The sequence below is a fragment of the Cryptotermes secundus genome, unplaced genomic scaffold (genome assembly GCF_002891405.2).
Source record: "Cryptotermes secundus unplaced genomic scaffold, Csec_1.0 scaffold548, whole genome shotgun sequence".
Classification (NCBI taxonomy): domain Eukaryota; kingdom Metazoa; phylum Arthropoda; class Insecta; order Blattodea; family Kalotermitidae; genus Cryptotermes; species Cryptotermes secundus.
Window position 1 is genome coordinate 1835008 of NW_019732380.1, and position 13611 is coordinate 1848618.

General features: G+C 35.7%; 1 protein-coding gene across 4 annotated transcripts in view; it reads right to left on the minus strand.

The window, feature by feature from the left end:
• Positions 1 to 5800: 5800 nt before the first annotated feature.
• LOC111867633 overlaps positions 5801 to 13611 on the minus strand; it is a 231886-nt gene continuing 224075 nt past the window's right edge. For all 4 annotated transcript variants that reach the window (XM_033752739.1, XM_033752738.1, XM_033752741.1 and 1 more), the window contains 2 exons: positions 11978 to 12096; positions 5801 to 9377 (listed from right to left, as the gene is read on the minus strand). In XM_033752739.1, the coding sequence (XP_033608630.1) occupies positions 9102 to 9377; positions 11978 to 12096 (395 nt within the window). In that variant the 3' untranslated portion in view covers positions 5801 to 9101. The remainder of the gene's footprint in view (positions 9378 to 11977; positions 12097 to 13611) is intronic.

Sequence of the window (13611 nt, forward strand, 5' to 3'; positions counted from 1 at the left end):
CAAGATGTGGTTCGGAAATTGCGTTATTATTACAATTTAACGGCATGTGGACATAACGGAAAATCCAATAAGAAAATTTATCAGAAATGGAAATGATAAATAACTGTTTATTTCCTTATAATATTCTGCAATTTAAATCTAAAGTTAAGAATGGTAATAAAAAAGGTAAAGTTGTCTCTGTGCTTAACTAATTAAGCACTACAACGTGAAGGCATATGGGGTTGTGGATGTACAGATCCGCATTTTCTTGACCTTGGCACTAGTTGGAGGTGAGTGGTCAACTTCATGCCCCGGCCGCTTTACCCTTGGGGAAAGTCACTAGTACCTACTGGATACGAGGTTGGGTGGACACCAGAGACAGTCTGAACGACTGGGAGAAGAGAAAATTCTTAAACCTACCAGGACATTAACTCCGACCCCTTGGTCGTCCAGCCTGTAGCCATTTGCTGCACTGACTATGCTATCTCAGCTCATAAAAACTGTAATAAGTTGATAAAAGAAAGAACAGATTATGGAGAATATGGAAAACCTACCACATACTTCAGAAAAACATGAAGTTCAGAGGTATTAATGATGATGGCCTTCTGAATGAGACACATACACTGTTGTGCCATGCTGATGATATCCATTATACAAATGCCAGGTTTAAAAGATTAGTAAGTCACACAGATACAAGATGAACATCACATCTTAAACACAAAGTGCATGTACTTGAAGAAAAAAAAATTTGCAAAAGAAGTTTCTAGATTCCAAGTTTCTTAGGAACCTCGCAGGATCCTTCTCACAACTGCCTACTTGATTCTTCCATATGGAGTATATAACATTCAAACTTCCATCAGTGGGAAAGATGAAAACTCAAAAGTTTTTGTAAGATGTACATTAACCACATAAAGCTAAAGCAACAGCCTTCCTGTGCATGACCTAAGTGAATAAGGTACCTTTCAAACAAGTTGAACACATTACCACTTACTAAACCTACTTGGTTTTACTATTTGAAGTAAACAGTGAAATTTAATTCATTCATGTTTGACACACAGAACATCTGTCTCCTTTCTCAGTTATAGTAACACTATTTAAATATATGTGGCACTGAACTTCCTCTGAATTTCTCTGAAGTTGGCAACAATATGGTATAGGCAGTGAATGGAAAAGTGCAATCCTCTCAAACAGAGCTGCTGCATTATGGTGATGGAAGAATGGCAGAGGTGTAATGAGGACTGTTCAGTAATGTTTATGTTCTGTATCATGGCATATAAATTACTTTTGTCATATTGGTTTGGAGCTAAAATCAACATGTATTATATTTTTAGACTATGTTTCAAATAACAAAAATAAAATTCTAAGGGGTTCTGACCCTGGAGTATTACACTCAGGATTACTGAATTTTTGGGCTTTGACCATTGTCCAATGTTACAGAAAAGCACACTGATTTGGATACTAGATGTTTCTATCTGAAAGAAACAGCTCCAGTTTCTGAAAGGTTGAGGAGGCATCTACATTAGGTAGACCTCACCTTAATCACTGGGCCCACATAGTCCTGTCACTGATATCAGCCCAACCCACGGAAGCAACCGAGCAGGTGCCCCCACCCATTCACCTGAAGATGGAAGGAGACAATTTCTGAAACAATGTGATCTTTTAGAATATTAGAGATGCAAGAAGTCTAAGAAAATCAGTAATCTCAAACAAAAATAATGGTTTCACAAAATGTTTCAAGATGATGAATCTGAGTTTAACCACCCTTTTACTTATCTAAGAAAGTAATATAAACCATCTGTAAGTAAAGGCAAACTTTCTGCCTAAAACCAGTATAAAAATATGACACCTATAGGTTGTAACTGAAATTTTGGCTGAAATGCTCATCCTTTTCCATATTTCACAAAATCATGATATACATCTAACACATACTGGTGCACACACAAAGAAAGTTAATCTCTTAGTTTATTTAATGCCATTTTCTCACCTGCACTAGTCATGAAGCAGTGACTGGGAAGGCAACCATGAAAATAAAATTGGGAAAATCACAAAATAGCATATTTTAAGGGTGTAGCTGAAGTGAGGAAAACCACACAACTTATCTCAGCAGCTGACCACTACACTGAGAACCAAACCAAAACTATAAGTGGCCATGAGAATGAGACTCAAACCTGGGACCTAATAATTGTGAAGCTGGTGCGCCAACCATCAACTGTAACAATGAGTGCAAAAGCAAAGACAATGAGAAGTAAAACAAGTTGTTTAAGCTGTGCAGGTTGTACAAAAATTAATGACAGAAAACTGGTTGGTGGTATTTTCTGCGACTTAACAAAGGCCTTTGATAGTGTGAACCATGATACTTTACTTGAGAAAATGGATTTCTATGGTATAAGAGGTATATTTCATAAATTGCTTACCTCATATTTAAGTGATAGATATCAACGAGTAGTAATTACAGATAAACAAGCTATACAATATTTTTCTGAGTGGAAACAGATCAGATTGGGAGTACCACAAGGATCAATTCTTGGGCCATTATTTTTTTTATTATATATAAATGATTTGCCAGCAGCAATAAATAATATGTCAAAACCCATCCTATTTGCAGATGACATTAGTTTAATAGTATCTACTTCAGATCCTAATCAGCTTAAAGAATGTTTTGATTTAGTTGTTGAGAAATTGATGAGATGGTTTCAGGCAAATTCCTGGATATTAAATTTTAATAAAACATACTGTATGTATTTTACAATGATAAGGAAACACTGTAAACTCACCTATAAAGTATTTACATTCTCACATTAATAGTACACAAGTTATGGACTTTCTGGGGGTGTCTTTGGATCCATCCTTATCTTGGCATGGACATATATCTAAAACAATAAAGAAATTAAATTCTGCTTGCTTTGCCATTAGGTCTCTGAAATCGTTACTCTCTATTAATTATCTAAAAATGATATATTTTGCCTATGCTCACTCTATAATTGTATATGGAATTGCCTTTTGGGGAAATGCCACTAACAGCAAGGATGTCTTCATAGCGCAAAAAAGACTTATAAGGAGTATTATGAATGTAAATTCTAGAGCCTCTTGTTGGGGATTTTTTAAATATTTAAACATATTGACTTTTTATTCTCAATATATAATTTCGCTTTTGCTTCTGGTGGTGAAAAATATACATTTGTTTGCACTAAATGCTGAAATACATGTCATAAATACACGACAAAGTACCAGCTTACATGTGCCATTGATAAATTTGGCCAAATATAAGAATAGTGTGTGTGTTGTATGGGTATTATAATATTTAATAATCTGCCACCTAATTTAAGAAAATTATCAAGTGATTTAAAAAAATTTAAGTTAGCTATAAATAATTTTCTCTTAAATCAATCATTTTATTCGATAAATGAATACTTGGAGTGGTCAAAAGAAAGGAAATAGAATACAGGTGAATATTTGTTTTATTTAGATACACTTATGTGTAGTAGTTTTTGTAGACTTTGTATAAATGTACGTATACTTTTATTATCAATTGCTTATAATGTCCATATTTTAGTTATTATTGGTTTATTATACTAAGCATTGACTAAGTTGTATTATTGCAACTGTTTTATTACAGTATATGTTACTATTTGAGACTGCTTTTACAACTGTGGTGATTGTGTCGCCTGTACGTTTTTCTTGAAGCAATAAAGATATTATTATTATTATTATTCATGCCAGGTGTTTCAAAAGTAATCACAAGCTTAGCATTGCTGAATGTTTTCATTCTCAGATGTAAAGGCAGGCTTGAGGAAGGAAGAAGATCCAGTTTTTGAAAAACTGTGCTCTACTTGGAATACCGGATGATTGACTAAATCCAAAAACCAATAATGCTAAGTGTAATACACCATAATCAGATTCCCTTTGAACAAAGAAGAATTCATGACAGTATGGAATGAAATATAAATATAATTTACATATCTAAAACCTGCAACATGTAATCTGAATACAGTCATATGATTTAGTTATTTCCTGTGTTTCTGATGTTTACAGAGGAATAAAGAATGTGGTAACAGTAGTGCCACCTGTAATCTTAATGTGGAATTCAATAGAAGTTATAGCCAACAACCTCAACACGTAGCATGCAAAAACTTATCCAAATTCATCTAATTCAATTACTACTATTGCTAAATTTGAGCTGCACTGTGAGATCTGAGGTCCTCAGAGGATGACTATGACAACACTACCTTGTAATGTGATACCATGTAGTCTGGTAAATGTTTACTGGTCTATACCAGACTACATGACATTACATCTGACAAAACAATTTTGAGCTACAATGCAAATGATATGTTGTTTTTATTACTTACAATGATCCTGTCATGAGTTACTGTTTTCTTTACTGGCAGTTATTTGGAAATTGTTATAACTGCATATTTCTCTAATATCTGACGAGGATAGTTGGAGCACACATCGAAAACATATAACTGCAGAAAATACAAGCACTGAAGAAACATTTCAAGTTGCTTAAGATATTAAACAAACAGAACTATCCAGAATGCTAAGAATTACAACATTGCTCTGAAATTTTTACCAGCCTTGATATCCAGAATCAGCATATAGGTCAATATTGTTTAGAATGAGGGTAGAAAATAAGATTCGTGAAATAAAAATACTTAAGATTATGTCACATGTTTACCGTAATTTTTGGAAGAAATACAATTTGAGATTTAACATTATCACTGGCTAAAGTAACAATTACATACATAAGGTGCCTGGAAGAGAACAATGATATGAATCTGGAATTTTCATTCTCCATTAATTAGTTATAAACAAACAATGAAAGGATACTATATTTTGTGATATTATATATATTGTTGTAAAGCTAATTAATACCACAAATAATTTGCTGTACTCTAATATAAATTCTTTCTCCTTGCAATTCCTTAAATGTGAATACCAAGAAACGTTTTTTCAATGTCCCTTTTGTTATCCCACCTAGGTCCAAATGTCCTACTCAACATTTTGCTTACATATATCTTCTATCTATGCTTTCCTGCGGCATACGAGACAAAGAAAGAAAAACAACAAACAAAAACTCCTTGGTTTTAGTCCACAAGTGAACTATACCGACTGAGCGACCACTGCTTGTCAACGAAGTTAGTACTAACTTTAGCGGATAGAGGGTGTCACGTGGTCAGCGCAACGAATCTCCACAGCCCTTAATCTTGGTTTTCTAGACCGAAATATATCTTCAATTATCCTCACAAGGCTGAGTGGACCCCATTCTAGACCCACTACTCCTCAAAAAATCTGGTAACTCCGGGAATTGAACCCGGACCCCTGGATTTGTAGCCAGGAACTCTGACAAATAGACCACAGTTTCTGAAAAATACAACAAAACCATCAATTTTAATTATTTATTTATATGTATTGTGACATGTTGCGCAACGGAGAACCCCTCCATACCCAGCAGCAACGTGGCAACTCAGGCCACAGTGACGTGGCGGATGAGTCAGCGCTCCCCNGCACGGTAACATAACGCGCAACGCGCGGTGACATAAGACGGCGTGAGGTAACAGCGTGGCCACGTAACAGGCCCACACAGCTCCTATATAAGAGAGCTGCGCTGCCTGCGAGTAGTTAGTTATAACGTAGCAGTCGCCGAGTTGAGTTGTAACGTAGCAGTCGGCGAGTTAGCCAGCAACTAGTCAGTTGCATTCTGGCCTTTGGAGTGTAGTATTTGTGATACTGCAGATAGCAGTAATTGTGAATCTGTAATTTGGGTGACTGTAAGTGCGAATGTGAAATAACATTCACTATATCAAATACGGCATGAAGTTATTTGTCGCGTTATACGCCCAATACGTGACAGTATATTGTTTCATGGAAAGAAAATATGAAGAAAGAAATAATCTGAGTTGAATGAATGACAGCATAACCCGTCTGAATGTCATATCATATTCAAAGGCTTTATTACAAATTGTCATATTGTGGGTTATATTTTCAAAATCATGAATGCAAAAGCTACAATTATTCTGAGACAGACCAATTGTTACAAAGAGATGCAATACATGTTCACTACATGACAGATTAACACACATTACCAATCTCCACTGTGCGACTGTGTTCCACTTAAACTAAAAAGAATAAGCTGCAGTGGGATGATATGTTAACATGTAATACAGATTCACTGCAAGCTTGGATGGCAGTGTCAATATGAACGCCAAAATCTTGGGAGAGATATGATACACACGTGACTTCTTCTGTATCAGTTTACAGCTGAACATTACATTCCCCAGAATGCAGCTAGTGCCATGCCTTCACATCTGTAGCTGCACAGTTAGTTTGCATGTGTAGCACTCTGTACTCCAACACTCCTCAATCAAATAATATAAATTTACATTGCTCTTACTTCATACTTCTGAACCTAATTATCAATATTACAAAAGTTCCCATTCTTTGTATTTAATGTTATCATGGAAAGTGGGCTAGGATAATACTGTTATTAACTTGACTGGCTTATAAAACACAATACAGTGAAACCCCATCCTGCTTGCCAGAAAGCTTCCAGAAACTTAAAAGTTTATTTCAGGAGCAGTGACTCTGAACACTAAACTGAGAAGTCTTAAACAGAGATAATTTAAAATCGAGATTATTGACTTTGGATCACCAAAATTAAATATTAAATGAGGGGAAACATTAAATATGAGTTTCACTGTATCTTAAAAATACTCTGCAACTCTGCAGAATTCATACACAGGCATAAGGTGCAAAATAAAGTATCTTTCTTATCTGTGTTTAACTAAACTACAACAAAGTAATTATAGCAAACATATTACAACAACCTCTGAAAGACAAGGGTATTACTGCATGTGTATGAATCTGAGGAAACTCCACACAGAAGTAGATCTGTGATTTGAATGTGATGTATCTCTTAATGTCCCAGATTTATTGCTTATTTCAGTAGCTACATGATACATCAAAAGAAGCAGTAAATGATTCATTCAAATGCCACTAACATGTGAGATTCGAAGTTCTCAACGCAATGATTATGAAGAATACAGTCTTCTGGCATTAGTTTATTGATATTTCAGAGGATTATGCTGCTCAGTCTCCAGAGTAGAAGAAAAGGCTCAGATTGGAAAAACAACCAGTTTTAAGGCTTCTTCTTACTTTCCCCAGAGGCTCATTCACAGCACCTTTCCCAGTCGATATCCATACTCATCTTACTATTTCACCTGAAGATGGGGGCAACACATCCCTTCAAAATATCAGTAAACATCTATTCAATTAAGAGTTCTGTCTTTTCAGATAACCTGCCATGTAGCCCGGTGAAAGTTAACAGCCAAGAAAGTTGTTTGCTGTCTCCTTCATGCTGGATTCTTATCTGGCTTACTCTTCAGCCCTCAAGATGGAGGTGACATGTTCCTCTGATAAGTCAGTTGACTTTCAAAAGTACTATATGGTGTGATATACTGGAAGACATGTACCTATTCATAACTACCACTGTGAGAACCTCAAATCCTAAATTTATTAAATTATCTGACGTCACAACCCAGGAGAAGTATTTTTAACAGTTACATGATCTAAATAAATCCATCTGGAGCTTCTTACTTAACCCCCTTCAAGTAATATCCACTGTTTCTCATGCATCTAACTAAATGCATAAATGCCATCTCAGATTCATGCAAATAAGCAAGACAGCTTTCATCTGCCTACAACTTTCACAAATAATTCTGAAACATGACAAGGAAAAGAACGATAAAATGTGCCATGACAACATCTGTAACTGTAATGTCTATGATATTATGATGTACTTATGTTATGTACGAGTATGTTACCTATGTCAATTAATTACTCACTAATTTCATTAATACTTGTATTATTGAATCAATGAAAGCAACAGATTTTGGCATAAATCTGGAAGAAAATAAAGTTTTGAAAGCTTATTAGTGACAAACGTGACTCCACAAATTTGTTTTACACCACATAAAAAAATAATTGAAAACAATGCTTTGTGCTGCCATGGGAAAATAAAAAGGAACAAAATACATTAAGTCTCTTAGTACCGTTAATACATAATCAGTATTAATAAACATTAAATACCATTTGTGATATTTACAATATAAGTTACAACCGCAAATAGCCGCCATTTGGCACTAATATCCATTATTCATGACATAACATATTCACTTCCCCCAGTGCACCAAAGATAATGACATACAACTCACATTGACCATTTCTGCACCAAGTAAAATAAAACGATTGCCAATAGCCTTGACAAAGAGATGTCAATCTTCTTACAATAATTATTCACACAAATGACCCCATGTCACAAGCATACACTACAACCTTCTAATCGGACACATGATTTATACACACAAAACCAATCACTCCACTCTTTGTTTATATAAAAAAGAGAATACTTTAATATTCACTGCAACTTGAGAAACACATCTCAATTGTTTCTTTAAATGTGAATGTGAACTCGGGAGTCTCAAGTGCTACTGTTCACAGATTCTGTACCGAGCAAGCCTCGACGAGTCTATTACCACAGATTGATTTACAGTATTTATCTAAACAACTGACTTCCCTTTCATGCACATCATTACAGGGACTGGAATGTGGAATTCACAAAAAGACTAGCAGAATATAAAATTCAACTGAATGATGAAAAAGTTCAGATTTGCTAAGACAGGAAAAATAAAAGGTCACAAACATCTAATTTTGAAAAAAAATATATATATATATTTTTTTAAATTATTATTATGATTAATATCACGAACAGAATAAACTACCACTAAATGCATAACTTTTCTTTAGCTGTAACATCATCCCAGACACAGTTCTCATTTCTTGCATCTGTCATGGTAGGGGGGGGAGGGAGAGAGAGAGAGACATTTCTCCACTTCTGTGCTTCACGCTCCATGTACATACAAACTACTTACTTTACAATGCCATTAATTCTGTAAAATAAGATGAATGACATATCAAATTTCTACTACAGCACAGTATATACAGTGTACAGTAAAATCTGAATAAGTTGAAATTAAGGACTCACCCACATTCCAACATCCCTGCTGGGAAGGGGATGGTAGCACAGGAGGACAGGAAGAGGGGGACAGACAGAGACAGCCATGTTACTTGCGCTTGCTAGCCTTCTCAGCCAACTTCTCTGCCTTCTTCTGCAATCTCTCCTTCTCTTTCCTCTCCTTCTCCTGTTGACGTTTCTCCTTCTCCACTTGAACCTTCAGTTCCTTGAGTTTACGTTTCAGTCTGTTCTTGTCATCACCATTTACACCAAGCTGTTTGAAGTCACGTGACTCGAGCTGTAATAAGGCTGAGCCTCCCACTTGCAGCTCTAAAAATTTTGGGATATGCTGTTCCAGCCCCAAAGCTAACAGCCACTGACAAACCTGTATATAAAAATCGTTACTCAGGAATGTCTCATCTGTTGAACACAATCAGACTTATCATTTCATATTTAGTATACAATTAATGTTGTAGCAAACTAAAACAGACCCATATTATATTTAAGCATCCTGTTGCACTCCATACGATAAATGATATAATGATACAAATTCCGTCCCAAGTGCAAACAGCATATTATGTGTCCTTGATCTTGCTCCTCTACACTACATGTTTCGGCCTAAGACGGCCATCTTCAGGTGTATAACACTCACGTTGCTGTCACACTGCACCCAGCCCCAAATTTAACATTTAAAACACTTTCCTTGTTATTATCAACATCTGCTTCATTTACAGGTAGTAAAGAATAACAGTGGCAAGCACACAGGAAGACTACACAGGATAACACCTATACAGTGTGGAAACAAGAACTAGCCGCTGCAGCACTTTCGACATAGGGCGAGTAACCCTAATAATTTTAAATTTAAAATTTAGAGAAAAATTTTAAAGGATTTTAAAATTAGAACTACAGATTTTATAGTGCTACTACAGGAACGTCAAAATTAACGTGTGTAAAACAATCTACAAACCAGACAGATATCAACGAAGCAGATGTTGATAATAACAAGGAAAGTGTTTTAAATGTTAAATTTTGGGCTGGGTGCAGTGTGACAGCAACGTGAGTGTTATACACCTGATGATGGCTGTCTGAGGCCGAAACATGTAGTGTAGAGGAGCAAGATCAAGGACAAATAATATATTGTTTGCACTTGGGACGGAATTTGTATCATTATATCATTTATAAAACAGAACCATTCCTTTTCTTTCCCTTTGAAATGTGTGATTGATAAACACATCAGTTCTTCTGTGCTTATACCTCCTGTACATCTTACATACTCTCCTTCCATAAACCAATCACTACAATCAGAGATAAAGTAAATAACTTTGCCTTCAGATGACTACCGAGAGATGGAGCAACCTCCAATTACACCATGACCAAAACATTACAATGATGGACATTCTGTCTGAGAACAGCAAAAAAGGAATACCCAAAGTCAGTTATAAAGCTTTTAAGGCTAGAAGAAAAAAGATTTCTGCGAGGTGTCAGTTACTTCATAAACAGCATTCCTATATTTATATAAAATAGATACGTAAGAAAAGTGAAAGAAGTGATTGTACTGATCATTAACAGTGCACTCTCAGATTTAAGTTAAGATATATATTAAGAATTGCGGGGTTACCGCTATTATAGAATAATGTATTTATAAGAATGTGCTACAGAAGGCCGGATGGGCATTGCCTAGGCCTTTTTTGTATTTAGAATAATTCTTTCTACAATAAAAAAAAGACCAAAATATTTCATCACTATGAAATACAAACTCTACAGTACTACACAACTGCAATGACACTACAGAAAAATCAGAAATACCTTGGTAAAAAATTATTAACAATGTATAAAAATAGAAATTACTGCCACTATTTCTGAAAAGGGGAATAAGGATGTTGAAATCATACACTAATATTCTGAGTGATTTAAAACAGGGATGTCCAACCTGTTGGATTTGTGCAGCCTGTCAAGAGTAACCTTCTACCCCCTAAGATGGGTGTTATTGCTTTCCTTCTCTTTAGATAGGTACTGAATGTTGTAAAAAAAAGTTATTGAAGGTGCTTACTATTCTGTGAATTTTATCAGATGATTTCACAACATTTAGGGGGATAAAGTAACTTACAAAAATATAAAATTAATGTGACTCCACAATCATATGCAGCATCAATACACTATGGCAAACCTTTAGCATATTATTTTTAAGTACCATCTACGTGGTAACATAGTGTTTTTGTTTTTTTTTTTTTACTTTGTGGGCCAAGCTGTTATTCATGTGCTTGTCTTCTAAAGATCAGATCACTGAATACCATACATTTGTAATGGTATGCTTGAAAAAGAAACGATTCTTAAGGACACAAGGACTCTCATCAGGTAGGGGAAAAGCAGAAACAATGCAACTAAAATAAAGTTCTTAAAACATAAAACTATAAAAAACAGAAAAAAGGACTTAAAAAACAAATAAATGAGGAACAGATTATTACTTGATAAATCAGTTCTACCATGTGAAAGAAACAAAATAATACAGATTGCCGACCATGAGAACAGAAATGAAATCAAAAGAAAAACACTTCAGAGAAGGCTGATAACATGGTGCATGATGAAATGAGGATGGAAATCAGGGTGGTTGTGGGGGGAGAAGACAGAACTGATGAACTTGATACTATGGGAGGACGAACAAGGAAGGAAACTTCTATCTGAAGATACAACATAAACAAGATAAGAGATAATAAGAATTCTTGAGGTTTTCATGGCGGTGAGTATGGAGAATGCCATCTTCTGGGATGTGGTGCCACGCAGATCTTGTTGAAACTGACATTTCAGAGGAACACATCGCCTTCGTCTTTAGGGTAGCCGCCTGCTCAAACTGGTTCCTTGCTTGCAGATTATTTTACCCTGAAGATGGTGGTGATATGTTTCTCTGAACTGTCGGTTCACACAAGATCTACATGGTGCCACATCTTAGGAGATGGCATTCATCAGATAATAAGAATTTTAACATACCTGTTCTTTTGACCACTCACTGACTGGGGCACTCTGCCAGAAATGTGAGGACTTCTTCTCTGCTGAGAAAGAAGTGTTGAGATCCTGAGGGTGAGGCGGTGCCCATACATCTCCTGAATCTTGTTTACAACAGAACACATTTCAATAATTAGCACCAATATCCATCAGTGTTTTCTCTCCTATATTATTATTATTATCCATAGTGGTTCCATTATTACTGAATTATTCTCTTCAGTTTTTCATGTCAGCCATCTTAGAGACTGCTTACACATTTAGATTCACTATCACAGGCCTGTGAAGTGACATATAAATCTGTTCACTCAAGCACTTCTAAAATTAAATTTAGAATGAATCACACACTGCATGGACATAATAACAGAAGCAAGGCATTAATAAAAACGGTTCATATAAATGCTTATTATAAAAATCTCCTTCTCCTCCTCCATGGCCTTCAGTCTGCAAGCAAATTATACCGACCGAGCGACCACTGCTTGTCGGCGAAGTTAGTGCCAACTTTAGTGCATAGAGGATGTCATGTGATCAGTGCAATGGACCCCACGATTACAGAAATATACCAATGCTAAAATACAGAAGCTTATGAACAAGCTTAAGAAAGTATTAGGTAAATAAGATCACAAACTCTACCTGACTGCAGCAAGAGTGAATGACTTAGATGAAATTAGTTCACTTGATGTTAAATAATTATGGCTCTGAAACACTTTGGCTTGGTTGTGCATAACTGAGCAGTATCTCCTTCTTATGCATTAACATTGCTTCATATTCTGTGTTATTTTAAACTGAATGCCACATCTGCTGATATTTCTTTAAGCTCATGAAATATCTTCAGACAATCTTCTGAAAGGAACCGGAGTAAACAAAGAGCAAATTGTTGGATCTGAGATTCTCACAACGATGACTGTGAAGAGTACCATCTTCTGGGATGTGATGTATTGCAGTTTTGTAGAAGTAAGCAGGAAGCAGAGCTCAGATTGCTGTCCATTTCATGCCAGTGGATTATTAGGCTTTTCTTTTGGCCTTGAAGATGGAGGTAGAATGTTCACCCAAAACGTTGGCAAATTTTTACTGGACTGTATGGCAACACACCCCAGAAGACAGATCATTTCAAAAAGGAAAACAAACATGAGTTCCTCCAAAAATGGGGAACATGACACTGAAGTTCCCCCAGCAAAAAGTAAAATGGAAATAGATTAGGGAAGACCAGTTAAGAAACCTTGCAGGTTCCCTGCAAGCAGAACCCAAAATGTTTATGACAAAAATATGTCATTTAGATCTCTGCAAAAGCAAGAAGTAAATATGCAATTAATGCTAACCAGTAACCATACACTAACATCAACATTGCTTAGAAATTACAGTTACCTTGGTGACACAGGAAGCAACCGGCACAGTCGAGGCCTATGCACTGTAATAATTTTGTACAGTACAATAATATAAAATTACCGGCAATTTCTATGTCACACATCCTAATGAGTGCAGCGTTCTAAACTAAATAAATGTGTTAAGCCTTCTTGGGGGGGGGGGAACCTTGTAAGAATTTTTTGTACACTTACAATTCATTAAAAAAAAAGTAAAGCTATCCCTGTAACAGGCCATGAAGGCCCAAAGGGTTGGGAGAC